This window comes from Haplochromis burtoni, unplaced genomic scaffold (genome assembly GCF_018398535.1).
Source record: "Haplochromis burtoni strain Fernald_Lab_line unplaced genomic scaffold, NCSU_Asbu1 Contig_84, whole genome shotgun sequence".
NCBI lineage: Eukaryota > Metazoa > Chordata > Actinopteri > Cichliformes > Cichlidae > Haplochromis > Haplochromis burtoni.
Window position 1 is genome coordinate 2168848 of NW_024582445.1, and position 16627 is coordinate 2185474.

General features: G+C 40.2%; 2 protein-coding genes and 1 non-coding gene across 3 annotated transcripts; 2 read left to right on the plus strand and 1 right to left on the minus strand.

Moving 5' to 3' along the window:
- Positions 1 to 74: 74 nt before the first annotated feature.
- On the minus strand, positions 75 to 6157 carry themis2 (thymocyte selection associated family member 2). Its single transcript, XM_005925586.2, has 6 exons — positions 5989 to 6157; positions 5507 to 5647; positions 5003 to 5428; positions 3304 to 4505; positions 2929 to 3043; positions 75 to 1380 (listed from the first exon to the last, which is right to left on the minus strand). Exons 1-6 carry the CDS (start codon positions 6089 to 6091, stop codon positions 1271 to 1273), a joined length of 2097 nt encoding a protein of 698 aa, XP_005925648.1. The 5' UTR covers positions 6092 to 6157; the 3' UTR covers positions 75 to 1270.
- A 1142-nt stretch (positions 6158 to 7299) lies between these two features.
- On the plus strand, positions 7300 to 14807 carry ppp1r8b (protein phosphatase 1, regulatory subunit 8b). Its single transcript, XM_005925587.3, has 7 exons — positions 7300 to 7398; positions 7884 to 7944; positions 8240 to 8393; positions 9678 to 9895; positions 12050 to 12194; positions 12477 to 12541; positions 12769 to 14807. The coding sequence occupies exons 1-7, from the start codon at positions 7346 to 7348 to the stop codon at positions 13120 to 13122; spliced, it is 1050 nt and encodes a 349-aa protein (XP_005925649.1). The 5' UTR covers positions 7300 to 7345; the 3' UTR covers positions 13123 to 14807.
- Positions 8041 to 8171, plus strand: LOC121814802. Its single transcript, XR_006054573.1, has one exon.
- Positions 14808 to 16627: the final 1820 nt, after the last annotated feature.

The following is a 16627-nucleotide window of genomic DNA, read 5'->3' on the forward strand; positions in this document are numbered from 1 at the left end:
AGCCCCTTTTTCTGGTATAGGTGTGTGTGTAAATATATGATACATTAGTATACACACACGTGTATATATATATCTATATATTATTCTGTGTCTATCAGGGTGGGGATTTTGCTTTTTGTCTTTTTGCATTTTAGAAAAACTAACATGCGTAATTCACATTTGCTTTCACACATCTAGCTGTAAAACCACAAGCTGACTTTAACACTTATCTTAGAGTTTCACACACATTCTTATAGATAATATAAGGTCTTATTTAAAGTTTTACAAAGTTGGAATAAACCACATAGGTCCAGTTTCATATAGAAATCATACTTTATGATAATGTCTAATAGAAAATTGAAATCAACCACACATTTACATGCAGTGGAAATAATCTTTCAAAGAAAAATGGCACAAAATGGATTGTCCATCGGTTAACAAAGATGCAAAACATACTTTCATTTTCAGTGAAAACGTTTCTACTCCTCCTTGGAGTTAATTTGCAAAAAAAAAAAAAAAGGCAAATACATTTCTGTTCACAGATAAATAGTTTGATGTGGTTAGAGGGACGGCTTCTGCTACCGGTGCTGCAGCGTTACAATGTTGCGGTTTAGACAAATGCCTTCCATCAATGAGTGGGGTGAGCTATTTCTCTTTAGAGTTTGCATCTATGCAGTAGGAGTTTGACATACACATATGTTGTATACTTGTGCAACAGAATACAATCCATTGAAGCCAGTTTGAAGCTTATTAATATGCATTTTTGAGAGAAGTTATTGATTTAACACTGGTAATTTTAAAGGCTGTAATTTATGGTGTTATGTTCGACTGCATATTATCCTATAGTTTGTTGCTGTAACTATGCAAAAGAAGGCATTATATACAGTAACTAGCTACTTAGTACCTCAAAATATAAATACGGACCTGTACACAAAGCTGAAAGACATAGCCTCAATTACTACATGGTTAAATCAACAATTTCTAAACAAGTTTGTGTACAACAAAAAGTGTTTGAACTACAAGAGTGGTATGTGTTCAAAGTTTGAATACACGATTACTGAAAACAGTGAAGTATAGTTCTGGGTATAAAGTTATGAGGTAAAAAGAAATTTTGCTGACCACGTGAGAAAACAGATGTGAAAACACCACCAAGTTTGTATTTATTCTGGGCTAAGCTGAATGATGTCATGTCAACCAACCCTGCACAGCACTTGTAGGATAGGGAACAGTTCAGTTCTCACTGCTCGAGCAGGATTTTTCTCTGTTGCAGAAGATGTAGAAGATATTTCCTTTAGTAGTACATAACATTTTCTTGTGCTTTCTTCATCATAACAGCCAAAGTGTCATCCACAGTTTCATAGTCATGGTCACTGTCCCCATTTTCATCCTCAGGCACACTCCCTGGTGGAAAGATTATTGTTAGTAATACTATATTTCACAATATTCTTATATTCATCCTAACTGTCATTTATCAAATGTGCCGCCGAATGTCTTCCTTTCAGAAAACATGCGATTTATGCACCACCCATCACATACACCACCTATCACAGGTTTTCACTTCACTTCCTGATGCAGCCAATCGAAATGACTAAACACATTTCGCTTCTATAGGAAGAATGTCTCCTGAGATACTATTGGGTGATGGGTTGAATCTTATACAGGAACACACTTGGAATTAAGGTGTCATTGTGGATTTTGTTAAGTGACGAAGAGTAATAGTAAGTAAATAAAAGCATGAATATATTAGAAATGATGAAGTCTCCCAAAACCATAGACTTTCTCAATCTGCACATGCTGTTTACGGTCTGTGGTTATTGTGTAAGTTTGCGTCTATGGTTAATGGACGATAAACATGGTGTGATAAACACGGCTAAATTCTTATTATTTGCATTTAATGCATCTAATGCATTATTAATACATTAGGTAATTTGTATATTTACATATGCATATGCACATACTTTTAATTGAATATACTTACATATGTGTTTTTTACATATAAATTACACATTACTGAGACAATAAGACATTGATATGTTTTTCATTACTATTCAGTTCATGTTCACTGTTTGGTTTTGTGTATTTGTAGACTACATGGATACAAGTACTGGGTCACCTGCACATTACAGCTACAGGAGCTGCTCAGCCATGAAAACCCATGCCTTGAAGCTCCACGCACACAGTTTTTGTGCTGATGTTAATGCCAAAGGAGGTTTGGAACGCTGCAGTTACTGACGTTACAGATGTTTGGCAACTTTTACGCACTGTGCACCTCGGCACTTGGCAACCCCGCTCTGTAACTTTACACGGTCTGCTACTTCATGGCTGAGCTGTTGTGGTTCTAAGACGCTTCCACTTTTCAGCTATATGTTACAGCGGATGGTGGACTATCTATCTATTGGCACGAGCTCTTTAGAACAAACCATCCTTTATCAGATGTTTGCAAAGGCAGACTGCATGGCAAGATGCTTGATTTTATACAGCTGCTGAAATGGGACTAAAACCCTTTGAATTCAAATATGAAAAATGTATTGACCAGTACTTTTGTGTATATAGTGCAGGTGAAGCTGATTTTTAACCCTTCTTCATATTCATTTACTTTAAGTTTAGTTCTGTGCGTTATGGCAGAAAAAATGTTACTCTATGTGCTTTTAGTGGTCTTGATGACTTTGTGAATTCTCTGTGGCTCTGTGAACAGTCACGCTCACATTTGTCTTAGAGATGTAGAGGGAAGCCAAAGTCTGCCAGTATTCTCAACTTTTTGGGGTCTTTATATAAACCATATATAAACTCTTTCCCATGGTGAAAATGTCTCAAATTTAGAGGCTGTCCTGCAAACACTGCTTTAATATAAACATAGAGAATGCTTTACTAGTCCAGCAGCTGCACTATAAGTTTTGCAAGAGACAAATCGGTGGCTCTCTTAAAACATTATATCAGACAGAGCCCCACCTGTTTTAGCAGACTCCTTCATTTGTACATAAGTGTTTGGCAGAGCCTTGCCTATGGTTTGGTCAGCCGCTGAGAACTTTCGGGGCACAAGTGGTGGGGGCTCATCTTCATTAGCCTGCACAAAAGAGGAAACTTCTGTTTTATTACATGCATGGCGTATTTACCACAGGAAAAAAGTGGAAGCACCAATTTGTTATTTTTGCTTAGTTCATTTCCTGAAAGTCACATTATGAGAATCTGTATATTAGTTTCACCGTAGTGGGGTTTCAAGAGAAACCTGATGTGACAAGAAAATCTAGACAACCTAAGCTGAGCTTTAGCCTTTATAATAATAGCTTTCGAAAATGTTATACAAGCATGAAAAGAGTCACTCACGGGAGGTGGTGGGGCGGGGGGCCTCTTTTTGTTATTCAAAGTCAAGTCGCTGAACTGTTTGGTTGGGACGCTTTTGTCTCCTTGATGTTTGGATTTGTTTGCCTTCTTTGATTTCTTTGTTTTTTTGGGAGGTGCCGAAAATGACATGTTTCGCTTTGGTGGTCGAGGTGGCGGCTCCGCATCTGAGTTACCACGTTTGCGAAACTCATAAAAGAATGTGTCTGCAACTTCGGTAATTCTTTCCACTTGACACGTGGGGGGTTGATCTTTGGGCCATGGGAGGGGGTCTGTAGTAAAATAGACAGACATTGAGAGCCACTGCGTTGGGATCTCGAAACAGTACTCTGGCTTGTGTACAAAGCTTGCCTGAATGGTGGGTTCCAACATAGCTGCCTCTATTCTGAGACATGAGAACCCATAGAGGGGATCCTTCTCGAGTTCTGTATCACGGCCCACCACTTTAACATCCAGAGGCAAGCTAAACTCCTTCCCCAAGTCACTGAGTTTGTACTTCCTGTTGTCACTGAGTACTTCCACAAAGTGACCCTCCATGTAAAGAGGCATAATAATCTCTTCCTTTTCATCCTCCCTTTTCACCTGATCCTCATCATCATCATCATCATCATCGTCCGACTCTTGAAGGCGATAACACAAAAGAGCCTCTACCGACTGCTTCTGTCCTGCTTTGCCTTCACAGGGTAAAACCATCCTATCGCAGCGCACAACCTCAAGCTGTTCCCCCACACTGAGGGCAGGGAGTCCCTCCTCTTCCACTTCCTCACAGTTCCTTGTTACGCTGACCTTCAGACCTGGTGCGTGGATTGAAGCAACGTACAGCTCGTATACTGAATTAAACTCTCTTGGCCGTCTCCGGAAACGTCCACCATATTGCTGAGACACCAGGAAGTACTGCGGTGTTTTCCTGCTTTTCAAAGTGGATAATAAAATCATGGGCGAGGTTCCTTTTTTGTGAAAAATCAGGTGCTCATTCTTGCGAAGCTCCGGTAGCCAGCTGCACTTGAACAGGGAGCGCGTCTCTGGGTCTTCGATGATCTCCACCACTCCAGGGAATGATTTATTCGGCTCAGAGTGGACTTCACTCAGAGAAAGGGGTACAATAAAATGCACATCTTTACACAGCTCGGTGACATCGACCACATCCACTTCTAAGCTGGATGGAAACTTCACCACATTCTTCCTCACTGTAGACAAAAGAGAGGAAGGCAGTCATGCATATTAGGTATACTTAACTTTGGTATGAGTGCAGTACAGGTGAACTATGCTTTTTTTTGTTCTGAATTTAAATTATTGAGGTTACAAATATAAGCAATCATATAATCATAAGCAATCATAACAGTGCATCATATAGATTAATTGCTTTTAATGATATGCTGATGTTTTTCAAGGTGGCATTAACTTTAACTGTTTTATAGCATGGTATGTACTATATGTCAATGGCTTCAAGTGTAAAATTTTAATATGCACAAATGTTGTTTATGTAGTGCATAAATGTGCACAGATGTAGAGGAACAATAAAATGTCATGAACCAAGTATTTCACAATTAAGGTGGAAGTTAAAGTGGAAGTTCACAAACTTTGCATTAACATAACACACGGTGGGGTTCACACACAAATAACAAATCCAGATCAACATTATGTTAAATAGTAGTTAAATAGTTAAAAAGTAGGTTATTCTTACAGTTCATGACGGCCTGGACATGGTATACTGGACTGAGCATAAGAGGCCGATCACACTTGGTAGCATTGACAAAGCGAAACCTTCGGCTACGCAGGGACGACGAGGACATGATCTCCCGCAGGGTAAAGCGCTCCTCACTCTCACACTCATAGAACTCCCCTCGGAAAGAAACAGGGATGCACACTTCAGCTGAGGCTTCTTGTTGTCCTCGAATAAGGCAGCGGACTTGATCCTCTTGATCCTTGTGCTTCTCAACAGAGAGCACAGTCAAAGCTGTCCCAGCTCCCAGTGCTAAATTGCCAATGGTCATCTTGGAGTGGCTGGAGAAAGTGAAGGGAAGAGAGGAGTCGAGGCCTACCGGCCTCATGCTGACCATCTCCTCTACCGTACTGTACGGCATCTCCTCTGGCACGACCCTGAACAAGCCTGAGAAGAAAAGAAAAGTCTTTTTGTAGTTCTACAAAATAGATTTAACCATTCTTACAAGAATTTCTCTAGACCAACCTGTGTGGCTGATAGGCAGCTCAAATGTTTCATTGTTTGCTACGTCTTGACAGGAAACTGATAGGAGCTCAATTTTAGTGACCTTTATTAGATCCCCAGTGGAAAAGCACACTTCACTCCCAGAAATTTCATATATAGAACCTGGAATGGAAAACAAGAAACTGAAGGAACAAAAATGATTATGATTTCTTAACTAGCACATGAACGCATACACTCTAATGGGAATTGTTTCCAGTTGCGAGCCATGAGCAATACAACAAATGCTCACTGTTCTTTTTATATATAATAACGTCTAATTTAGGGTTAAAAATGTACAAAATGTAAAAGGAATGTACACTAGATTGTAACTTTGAATTTATGAAAGAGAGACACAACACAGAGAAGCGCACAGCAATGAAGTAATCTATAATCTCGTAAGTGCTGTCCTTCTGTATACGCCATCTCACTGAGGAAAAGTAATAATAATAATAATAAAAAACTACCTTGGAAATATACTCCAGAGCAAACTTGCAAAAGTTTTGGCAGACAGGTATCGTCCAATGATGCGATGAATTCCTGAAGTGGCAAAGCAGTGGCGCCTGCCATCACTGCTGCCTCTGAGTGTGTGCAACCAAAAATGAAGGCAGGCAGCAAATGACAAGCGCAGCACAAAACGGGGGTGCTTTCTCAGTTAAAAACCACAAAAGTGAATGAGGAAGTTACAGGATCTCTTTGCACAACTTGTGCATTCACATACGGGGACAAAGCAATCTGGCAAAGCCTCATTGCTGTGAAGATGGTGAATAAGTATCCAAAAGAATGTTTTATTAAATTTTTGGGGATTACAGCATAAAGCCTGCTATGAAGAATAAAATAAAACATCCCCACTCTAACTTTGAGCTTTTTATATGTCTTAATTTTTTGGGTGTGTGTGGGTGTGTGTGTGTAAGAGTGAAAGAGAGAGAGGGAGAGAAAGGGGGAGAGGATGACAGACTTTAAAAGGAGCAAATCGCAATTGCAATTTTGCAGTGTGAACATGTTATACTTCTTTTTGATTGTTTGATAGTCAAGCTGCTCTACTTAACGGTGTGGCCAAAATCAGTGTGAACACATTGCGCAAGGTTTAAATAAACATATGCACTATGATAACCTTTAAAAATGCAAAAGAGCAACTCTCAGAGCACAGATGCGAGGACACACTGATAGCTTTTCTTCACTAATATTTCAGGCTCTTTGTGATATTCGTTTTAGCCATGTGTCATCTTTCTCTCTCAGCACTTCCTGCTCTTAGTGCTTTTCTAAGCCTATGACACTTCTATCTGCAGCAAGGAGAGGCTAGATATCCTCCCACCTTGACATATCAAGGAAGGCAGGCAGTGGTTTTTAGCGTTTGACTCAACTCACAGTTTCCAAGAACCACAAAAAGCTCTAAAGATCAGTGCTTGACACAGAGTCCGCCCACACCAGCTATTAGTACCGTTGCCCCAAATAGATAGACCCACAGTCCTAGCTTCATTCAAACCACCAGCTGCTCACGAAACAAAATATCAGTTATTTTATCTGATTTGACCTTTTAACAGTGTTAACTTAGAAATTTGGGGGATAGGGACCCCTGCTGGTTCTTGTGGTAACTCAAAGTTGGTGTTAGTTTAATTCCCCCCCCCCCATGGGTTTAAACATTCTTAGAAAATTCATGTATCATTTTGTATTACCACTTATTTTAAGTAAAAGTCGGAGTAAATGAGAAAACGTAGTCTAATATTCTATTCAATGTTTGGCAGTGCTACAGGACTACATTTCCCAGTAATCCGAAGTGACGTTTACCCAGCATGCAGCTCTGCTTTGAGAAGCTGAGGCAAGATGGCGACTAAAATAAGCAAAGACAGTCCCCCTCCTTTTGATTGTCCATCATGGTGAGAAAATGCACGTGCTAAAGTTGTAGCCGTTAGCTTGTTATGTGATATCAGGTGCAAATGAGCAAATTAGCATTCACTTAATTATCAATGTAACTTTCTACAGAGGAGAATAGCTGGTTTTCACAGTGGCTAATGTTAGCATCTGAGCAGGCTAACGCTGGTGTGTATCTACAAATGGCGTTGCCTCTTTTTTTCTTATTAAGACCCATCGTTTATGTGCAGTTTTAATTCTGATCATGAAAAGAGGAAATAAATCACATGTATACGCAGGATATAATTTAATAAGTTTTTCTGTATGTAAAAGTATCAATCTTGAACACGTTTCTATGAGTGCAGAGGTGAGTGAGTCGTTTCTATGAACAAATCCTTAACTGCAGCAAGGGGAGACAATGGAGTGTAGCCATTTATTTAGAATAATGATCCACTGTCCACGTATAACATTAACTTAGACAGTTTTAATGTTTAAAAATGTTTTCTCTTAGGGCAGGCAAACCGCCCCCTGGGCTCCACCTGGACGTGATGAAGGGGGACAAACTGATAGAGGTAACTGGAAGTTTGGAGATGTTACACTAGACCAACAATTTATAGTATTGCATACTTGTAAACTGCAAGAATAAGGTTGGTAGTAGGGTTAATTGAATGCACCAGATACGAGCCTGACAGTCTGCTTTGGCTGCAGGGCTTCAAACGGTGCGACAGTAGAATCAGCCCTGAGTTTTAAGCTTTTCAGTGGAAGCAACACTGTGGAGTTATGGCTCAGAGGCACAGAAATGTTATTCAGCCTTCTTCACTGGCTTGTTTTCAAAGCCAAGTCACTAACTCGTGTCTCTCCTTCTAGAAACTGATCATAGATGAAAAGAAGTACTACCTATTTGGGAGGAACCCCGACTGGTGCGACTTCACCATTGACCATCAGTCGTGCTCTCGTGTTCACGCTGCACTAGTCTATCACAAACACCTGAAAAGGGTCTTCCTCATAGACCTCAACAGCAGTAAGACATGGTCTTCAGTCATACTTGTACACTCTACGTTACTGTCTGAAAAAGCTAAGGGCTAAAAAGGAATAAAATTAATCTATTACGTGCAGCCAGTAGTGCTCATAATCGCTCAAATAATTTGTTGAACAATAGACTGCTGGATAGACAAAAATAATCCACAACAATATTCTAATTGTTTTGATAATCAGCTAGTTTTTAAAGCAATGATGCTAAGCATCAGGGTCAGATTGTAATTGGAAACCTTATTGTTTATTTAAGGTCCTGTTTTTGTAATAAATGTGTAATTCGGACTATATAAACAGACAGGAGACTGCAAGGTGGTGGTGAGGTGGTAGCTAAGCTGCACTGGATGGTCATCTGTACGATGACTTTGGAAATCTAGAAGAAGAGCAGAGTGATGGCAGAGCCAAAGATTCCATGGTGGAAGTTTATGGAGGAATAATGCTGGCGTGAAATTTAGGGAGGAGTTGAGGAGACAGGCTCTGGGTCTTAGGGGAAATTTACCAGATGACTGGGAAAATACAGCTGAAGTGCTCAGGCAAAGCTGTTTGGTGCATCGTCTGGACAGAGCAAAGAGGACAAGGAGACATTGTCATGGAATAACACAGTACAAGAAAGTATTCAAATATTCAGTAGTCGGGGAGATGAAGGAATTAGACAGGATTACTGGTTGGCTAGGAATACAGCACACTGAGGAGCGAGTGAGATGTAGGTAAGGCTGGAGACTAAGGATGGAGCAGATGACATATCGGTTGGCTATGCAGCAAAAGGGAAAGAGTGGGTGGTGGCTGCTAAGGGGAGCACTCAAAAGAAGTAGTTGTCTTGTGTAGCAGTTATGCATTCTCTCTTTCTCATTTGTTATAACCAGCTGCAAAAAATAAATAGAAACATGATATACCAGCTGGCAACTGAGTTTTGGCAAGAAAGTGGCACACATTGGACCTTTTTAAAAATATTAGCAAAAACGTATTAATGAAAATGATGTTATAGATGATAAAATGAAGAATGGACTAAAAATCACATTTATAAGAATAACTGGATATAAAGAAAAATTGCAGTTTGATCACACCAGACATTATGTGCTTAAACATGGCCTCTGTTAATGCAGAGGTCATTGTTATATTAGTATTTAATATTGCTGGGTCAGGCAAGTCAGAAAAGTTACCAAATATTGACAAAATGTATTGTTTGACTACCTTGAATTGTTGTTGTTTCATTATTACATCAGGCTTAGCTACACACATCAGTCCTAAAACTGTGCTTGATGTCATCATTTAGCACACGGTACTTTCCTTGGACACATTCGGCTGGAGGCCCACAAGCCTCAGCAGGTTCCCATAGACTCTACAATATCTTTTGGGGCCTCAACACGGACTTACACCATCAGAGAGAAACCTCAAACCCAAGGCAGTGCTGGCACAGGGGACAGCAAGACAGGAGATGATGAGGAGCTGAAAGGACTGCTCGGGCTTCCAGAAGAAGAGACAGAACTGGAGGTACAGTTAGTTTATATTCTGAAAAATGAACTGCACGGGAAAGGAATATCATGGCTGATGTGAATACCTCTCAGGTCCACAGTATGTATTTTGGTGCACTAAAAAACACTAAATTAGGTCTGTTTAAATAGGCTAAGCTCTTCAATTTGTAACCCCTTCACTCATAATGCAAATGATACTGCGATACGTCTTCTGACTAGAAAACTCCACGTGTTATTTTTATAAGTTAAGCTGGGCATACACTGTGCGATTTTTGGCCCATTTTGAGCCGATTGTTGAGTCGTGCGACCGTTTTGGTGATCGGCCCGAGTTTGGCCTTCATCGTGCATCGTGTAGTATACGTGGGGAACGAGAAGTGATTAACACCTCCCGACCAGCTCCCGATCATCAATCGCTGTCACGACCGTCGTGAGGGTGTCACCGCAGCCGCTCACACTGCGCACGCGCAAACGCATAAATGTCGGTGAAAAAGACGGAGTAGCACGGCAGTGCAGCGTGTGATCTGGACACAAGGGATGGAGGCACAACTTGTAGAACTTTGGAAAGCTCATCCGAGCCTTTTCGATGTGGCCTCACAAAATTATCACGATATGACACTAGAGCAGGGCGATATGGCCAAAAATATTTATCACGATATATATTTGAAAATTTGCGATAACGATATAACTGACGATATAATTGATGCGAGACAAAATACAACTCCACAACATTACTAGCGCAAAAAGACAACCTTCCATTTATTTTCACTTAAACAAGAAGCTGTTTTTATGTACATTAAAGCTTTATAAAAATGTAACAGTGCAAATGCAAATTCCTTGCTGAAAGTTTAACCAAAAGGCATTTCCAGTAGAAATGGGCTGACATATCCTGAGCATAACCATGTATAATATCCACTGAAGTTAAAAAGAGGTGCTTTGCAACATTAAACTGCAGTGTGCAGTACGTATTTTTCGGACCATAAGGTGCACGGGATTATAAGGCACATTAAGCGAAACAAAGCAGTCAGATAAATCAAACTTTATTACAACTCATTCTTCTTGCTTCCTCCACTTCTGTACCATTGATTCATTAATGTTGAATTCTCTGGCAGCTGCTCTATTCCCATGTTGTTGCAGTATATTAATAGACTAACCTCGTATTGTGGATGGATTATCTCAGTTGTTCTCCTGACTGAAGTTTGGTCCGTTTACACCATCCTGCCATGCGATTGCATTTGTCTCTAACTATCAGGAACTACGTTAACTTTTATAAGTGGAAAAGTGTTAGTGTTCGTCCTCCAGCTTCACTGTTTATGTTATGCTAACATAGCTGTGTCGCTAGCGATCACGTAGCACATCATTATATACCAGCTAGCCCAACTTCAGTAACCCTACAAACGTCACTGCTGTTTAGTTTCCTGTCTTCATTTATGTTGGAAGTGATAGCAGAGCTGTACGTTTGAATTTATTCAGAAATCTCTGAGTCAGAACATGCAATATCATGCTTGGGTAACTAGCGAAACTAGCGAACTAACTTCCGCTAGCTTCCTGCTAACTTCTAACTCCGTTAAATGTAATAAATTTTGTTTTCATGGATGCCTGGAAGTTAAACTTCATAGTTACACCTAGTAAAGCAGCAATGCTGATCGTTTTATTAAAGATTAAAGAATATAGACAGTTTTTAACTCTCAGTGATGCTGCAGTGTTCGTTTGACCTGAAGAATACGGAGTTTAGGACCCAGATTACTCCCAGAATTAAGAGCATCTTAGTCTGACAAATACAACGGCTGCTTGCATGTTCTGCAAAAAAATGTGCCTTGTCATGTATCTGACGGACAAACACCAAACCAGTTCCACATCACTGAAGTTGCACCATTTTTTACAAACCAATTCTGGTTCATTTGTTTCACTCAACAATCGGCCATGTGCGTATGAAAACAAAGGCACTGCGCATGCGCGTTTTACTCATATTCTATCGCGATATTTCATTTTCCTATTGTTGCCTAACTTTATACCGGTATTACCGTGAACGGTATAATATGGCCCAGCCCTATATGACACTTTATAATACTGTTTTTTTCTATCAAGTTTGTTCCGGTATATCGTGTTGTTATGTTGGGATATTTTGACATTCATGCAGCTATTTTGCTCATATGTAATGTTTTTAACCTGCCAGAACCTGACAGAGTTCAACACAGCTCACAACAAGCGCATCTCCCTCCTCACCATCGAGGAAGGCAACCTGGAAATCCAGAGGCCCAAGAGGAAACGAAAAAATTCCAGAGTTACCTTCAGTGAAGAAGATTCCATCATTAATCCAGGTACTCAAGTTAGTTACCCAAAAACTAGTGGATTGTTATTTTATTTACAGCATGTACACGAGAAGAAAATGAGCTTTGATGATTAGATTAGTTAAGATTAAGCCAAATAAACTAAATTTGGATACTTTTCATTCCAGGCTAGAAACACATTAATTAATGTGGGTTTGCAGTGAGGTGGCTTATGGCTGATATGTCACTGATCAAATATGTTGATTGTGAATTCTAATGAGAAGAAATGCCCCCAGCGCTAATGTATACCAACTGTTCTTTAAATCTTTACAGAGGATATAGACCCCTCTGTTGGGCGCTTCAGAAATATGGTGCAGACTGCTGTCATCCCTATAAAGGTGAGTTTTGATGTCAGATACAGGATGGTTAAAGAAATGTAATTTTTAAGGTGATAAATGTGCATTTTTTGCAAAAATAAAAAGTTGTCCTGTGTAGCTCACTGGGTGGCCCCAGTATGCCCAGTGTAACACTACCATTTGCAGTGGTCTAGCTGTATGACTTGGAAAGGTAAACATGTATTAAGTGTATGAACTGTGAAGCTGATGCTCTGCTATCCCTGCTGTAGAAACGGAGATTAGAGGGCCAGAACACTTTGGGTTTTGATGACTTGACTTCAAAACGCATGCACGGCTACGGCTTTGGTGGTGGTCTCTATGGGGACTTGCCTCCCACCAGTCATGAGAACCAGCCGATAGGAGCTCCAGGAGGTGTTGCCATGCAGGGAGGGCTTCCTCTCCCTTTCCCTAACCCAGCACCAGAGGTAGACCTGGCCCCTGAGGCTCCACAGCCACCTGTCACTCTCAACCCCACACCTGTTACAGCTCCTTACCTACCGGAGACCCACAACGAGCCACGAAAAAAGAAGTATGCCAAAGAAACTTGGCCAGGCAAGAAACCCACCCCTTCACTACTCATCTAACCAGTTTCTCAAAGCTGCTGACTCTCAGGTTACCAGCAGAAACATCAGGGACTGTGACCTGGACGAGATGGAGCCATTCACTTCCATTTTTTTTGTTGTTTTCTATTTTGTTTTTTTCTTTTAATTTGTCGTGTACTCGTTGTCATTACAAGAAGTCATCACACAAGTTCTGTTTTGGTCTGTCACAAGATGTGTCTGCATCTGTTAAACTGGTAGCTGATAAGTAGAAGCTTATTGATTGCAAAGAAATTTAAAATACATTTACAGGACTTCACATCTGAGGCTCAAAGTGGCAGGTATGGTTATCTGAGTGATTCATTACGAAGATATGGTGGGTCATCGAGTTATGTTTTTGACGAATTTGATGTAAGGTTGTATTTTTTCTACAATTTCAATATTTTTTTCACTTCTTTAGAATGTTGAAAATACTATTAAAGGAAAGCAAAACGTACTTTTCTATCAGATTTTACTGTGATGAGTCAGGGGGGCCAGAGATTGCAGATATGAACTGAATTTCTGTCAAAACACAGGGCTGATTTTTATCATGAAAACATATAATACAAGTGTATTATTGACTGCAAGCTTTTCATTCCATATATTAGACCAGCATCATATGAACCAAAGTGTCCTGCGTTTTTTCCAACAACCCACTAGGTGGTGGCTTGTGCATTTTCAGTGACACTGGCTACACAGTTACAGAAAACATCGTTATATATGTGACATCACATGAAAGTGGAGCTTCAAGCTTCTAAACGTTCACATGTCGCTGATAAGCTTTTTGCCCTGTCCAAACAGTATTCTGAACTTATGTGTTCTTTGGTTTTTCAAGTATATTACTTTTAAATGGTTTGTTGCCCACTTTTCCACCACAGGTGTACTCTCACACTTTTGTTCTGCTCGGCATTTAAGTGAACTTTTGCTAAGCACTAACAGAATACAGCTGAGTATACACTAGCACAAGAACAAATACCAACTTAAAAGGCAAAATAAAAGGTTAGTAAAAAGAGAATTAGGATTTAAACTATTCTAAATGTCACGTAGCATGTTAGCATCTCTCACATGAAACAGTACAGTTTATACAACGTATTACTGTTTTGAACAAATCCAGCAACGGTTAAAAGTTCTCTGTGTCAAACAGGTAATCAGCTGGCTGTAGCTGGTTAATAAAGACTGTGGCCATGTTTAAGTCCACCATCAAATTGTGTTATATCTTATATAGTATAGTGGTTTGGATTTTTCTCTTTCAAATGTGGACAGAACAGCCGTAGTAGTAATTGAGAGGAGAGGGTAAGTGATTTGTAGCAAAGGTTCCTAGCTGGAATCGCAGATTAAATGCTGTGGTCTCAGCGCAACATGCATTCTGACCACAAGGCTGCCACATAACATTGTTGTTTCTTTTTGATGTGGTGCCTGGTCTGACATCGGCCAAAAAGTCAAGTCAAGTCGGCTTGAGGTTATTTCTGCATGAGGCAGCGACAGAAGATGCAATGCATTTTGGGAGTTTTCACAGGAAATTCAAGTGATCAGTTATTAGGATCTTAAATCAGCGAAAGGTTGGCAATCTGAGATAAAAGAAAGAGGACGTCATTTCATTTTTATACAACCTGTACTGGTGACTTTTTGTCCTTGTGGGTGTGTGGATTTTGTAATATGACTGTAAATAAAAGAGTACTTTTGACTCATGAGCCTTTCTGGCCCTTCTTGATACTTTCACCCAGTTGTGTATGAACCTGCACATTGCAGAAGGGGATTATAGCGTGTCTTTGTGACACTTCTGCACACGCTTTAACGACTCTTGTTGTGAAATTGCTCCAGCACCTGGCCTGTCTAACAGTAGAGATAGGCAGTGAAACTGAAGTCGGGACTTAAGTGCAGCTGTCTCGCCCCACATATTCACTTCTATCTCTGCCTACCTGAAGCGAGATGATGAACCGGGTTTCTGGTTTGCAGAAGCATGTACGCATGCTGTCTAACAGTGCTGCAGGAGACTAAAAAAAGGTGTAAATGAAAACAGAAACCTTTTCACTTGTACGGAATGATAAGTGTGCTCCGCTCGTTGTTAGAACAGGTTAATTCTCTGGCTTCATCATGTGTTTTTGACACTTTAGGGACGCCATTGCTTAAATTCGCACCTTTTTGACATAAAGTAATTTTATATATTATATTATCTGTTGCAGATAGACTTCAACAAATTCAGAGACTGCTTTACTTCAAATGTTGTCTTATAGGTGCTTGCTTAAAAACATATCAGATGGTTGTGCCAACTTAACCTTTTAAAGATCTCCTGAAGCTCCCATTTAGTTATTAGTTTGCAGTTTTCTGACCTGCATTCAGTAACTGATGAAATGTGAAACTACTCCCTCCTAACTTTGAAACTGTTGTGGTTTACAGTATCTTTGACTTAAGCCGTCTCTGTTATTGGTTACTGATTACCGGCCAGTCATGTCTTTTTGAATGGGTTGATAATATACACCACCAGGCAAAAGTATGGACAACCCTTCTCATTTAATGTTTTTTTCTTTAAATTGACTACTTTCTGCATTGTAGATACATACTGAAGACATCAAATATATGAAGCAAGATGTATGTAATTATGTAGCAAGGAAAAAGTTGATAAATAACCGTAAATATGTTTTATATTTCAGAATAGCTTCCCTTTTCTTTGTTGACAGTGCTGCAAATCCTTGGTATTCTCTCAATGAGCTCCATGATGTAGTAACCTGACATGGTTTTCACTTTAAAGGTGTGCCTTGTCAGGGTTCATTTGTGAAATTTCTTGTCCTCTTAATGGGGTTGGGACCATCAATTGTGTTGTGCAGAAGATGAGACTGTGTGAATCAGGCCTTTATGGTCAAATAGCTGCTAAGAAACCACAGTTAAGGAAAAGCAACAAGCAGAAGAGATTTTTGGGGGGCCAAGGAACACAAGGAATGGACATTGAACCAGTCTAAATCTGTACTTCGCCGTGTCTTTGTGCGACACAGAAAAAGTGAACGGATGGTCTCTACATACATGGTTCCCACCTTGAAGCATTGAGGAGGTGTGATGATGTACAGGATGCTTTGCTGGTGACACTTTTGGAAATGTATTCAAAATGAAGGAACACTGAACCAGCATAGCTAACACAGAATCCTGCAGCGACATGCCATCCTGTTCTAGTTTAGCTGGACCATCATTTATTTTTCTACAGGACAATGACCCCAAACACACCTCCAGGCTGTGTGAGGGCTATTTGGCCAAAAAGGAGAGTGATGGAGTGCTGCGCCAGATGGCCTGGCCTCTACAGTCACCTGACATAAACCCAATGGAGACAGTTTGGGATGAGATGGACCACAGAGTGAAGGAAGAAGGCCAACAAGTGCTCAGCATCTCTGGGAAATCCTTCAAGACTGTTAGAAAACCATTTCAGGAGATGACCTCATGAAGCTCACTGAGTGAATGCCAAGAGTCTGCAAAGCAGTAATCACAGCAAACGGTGACTATTCATAGTTTTGATGCCTTTGGC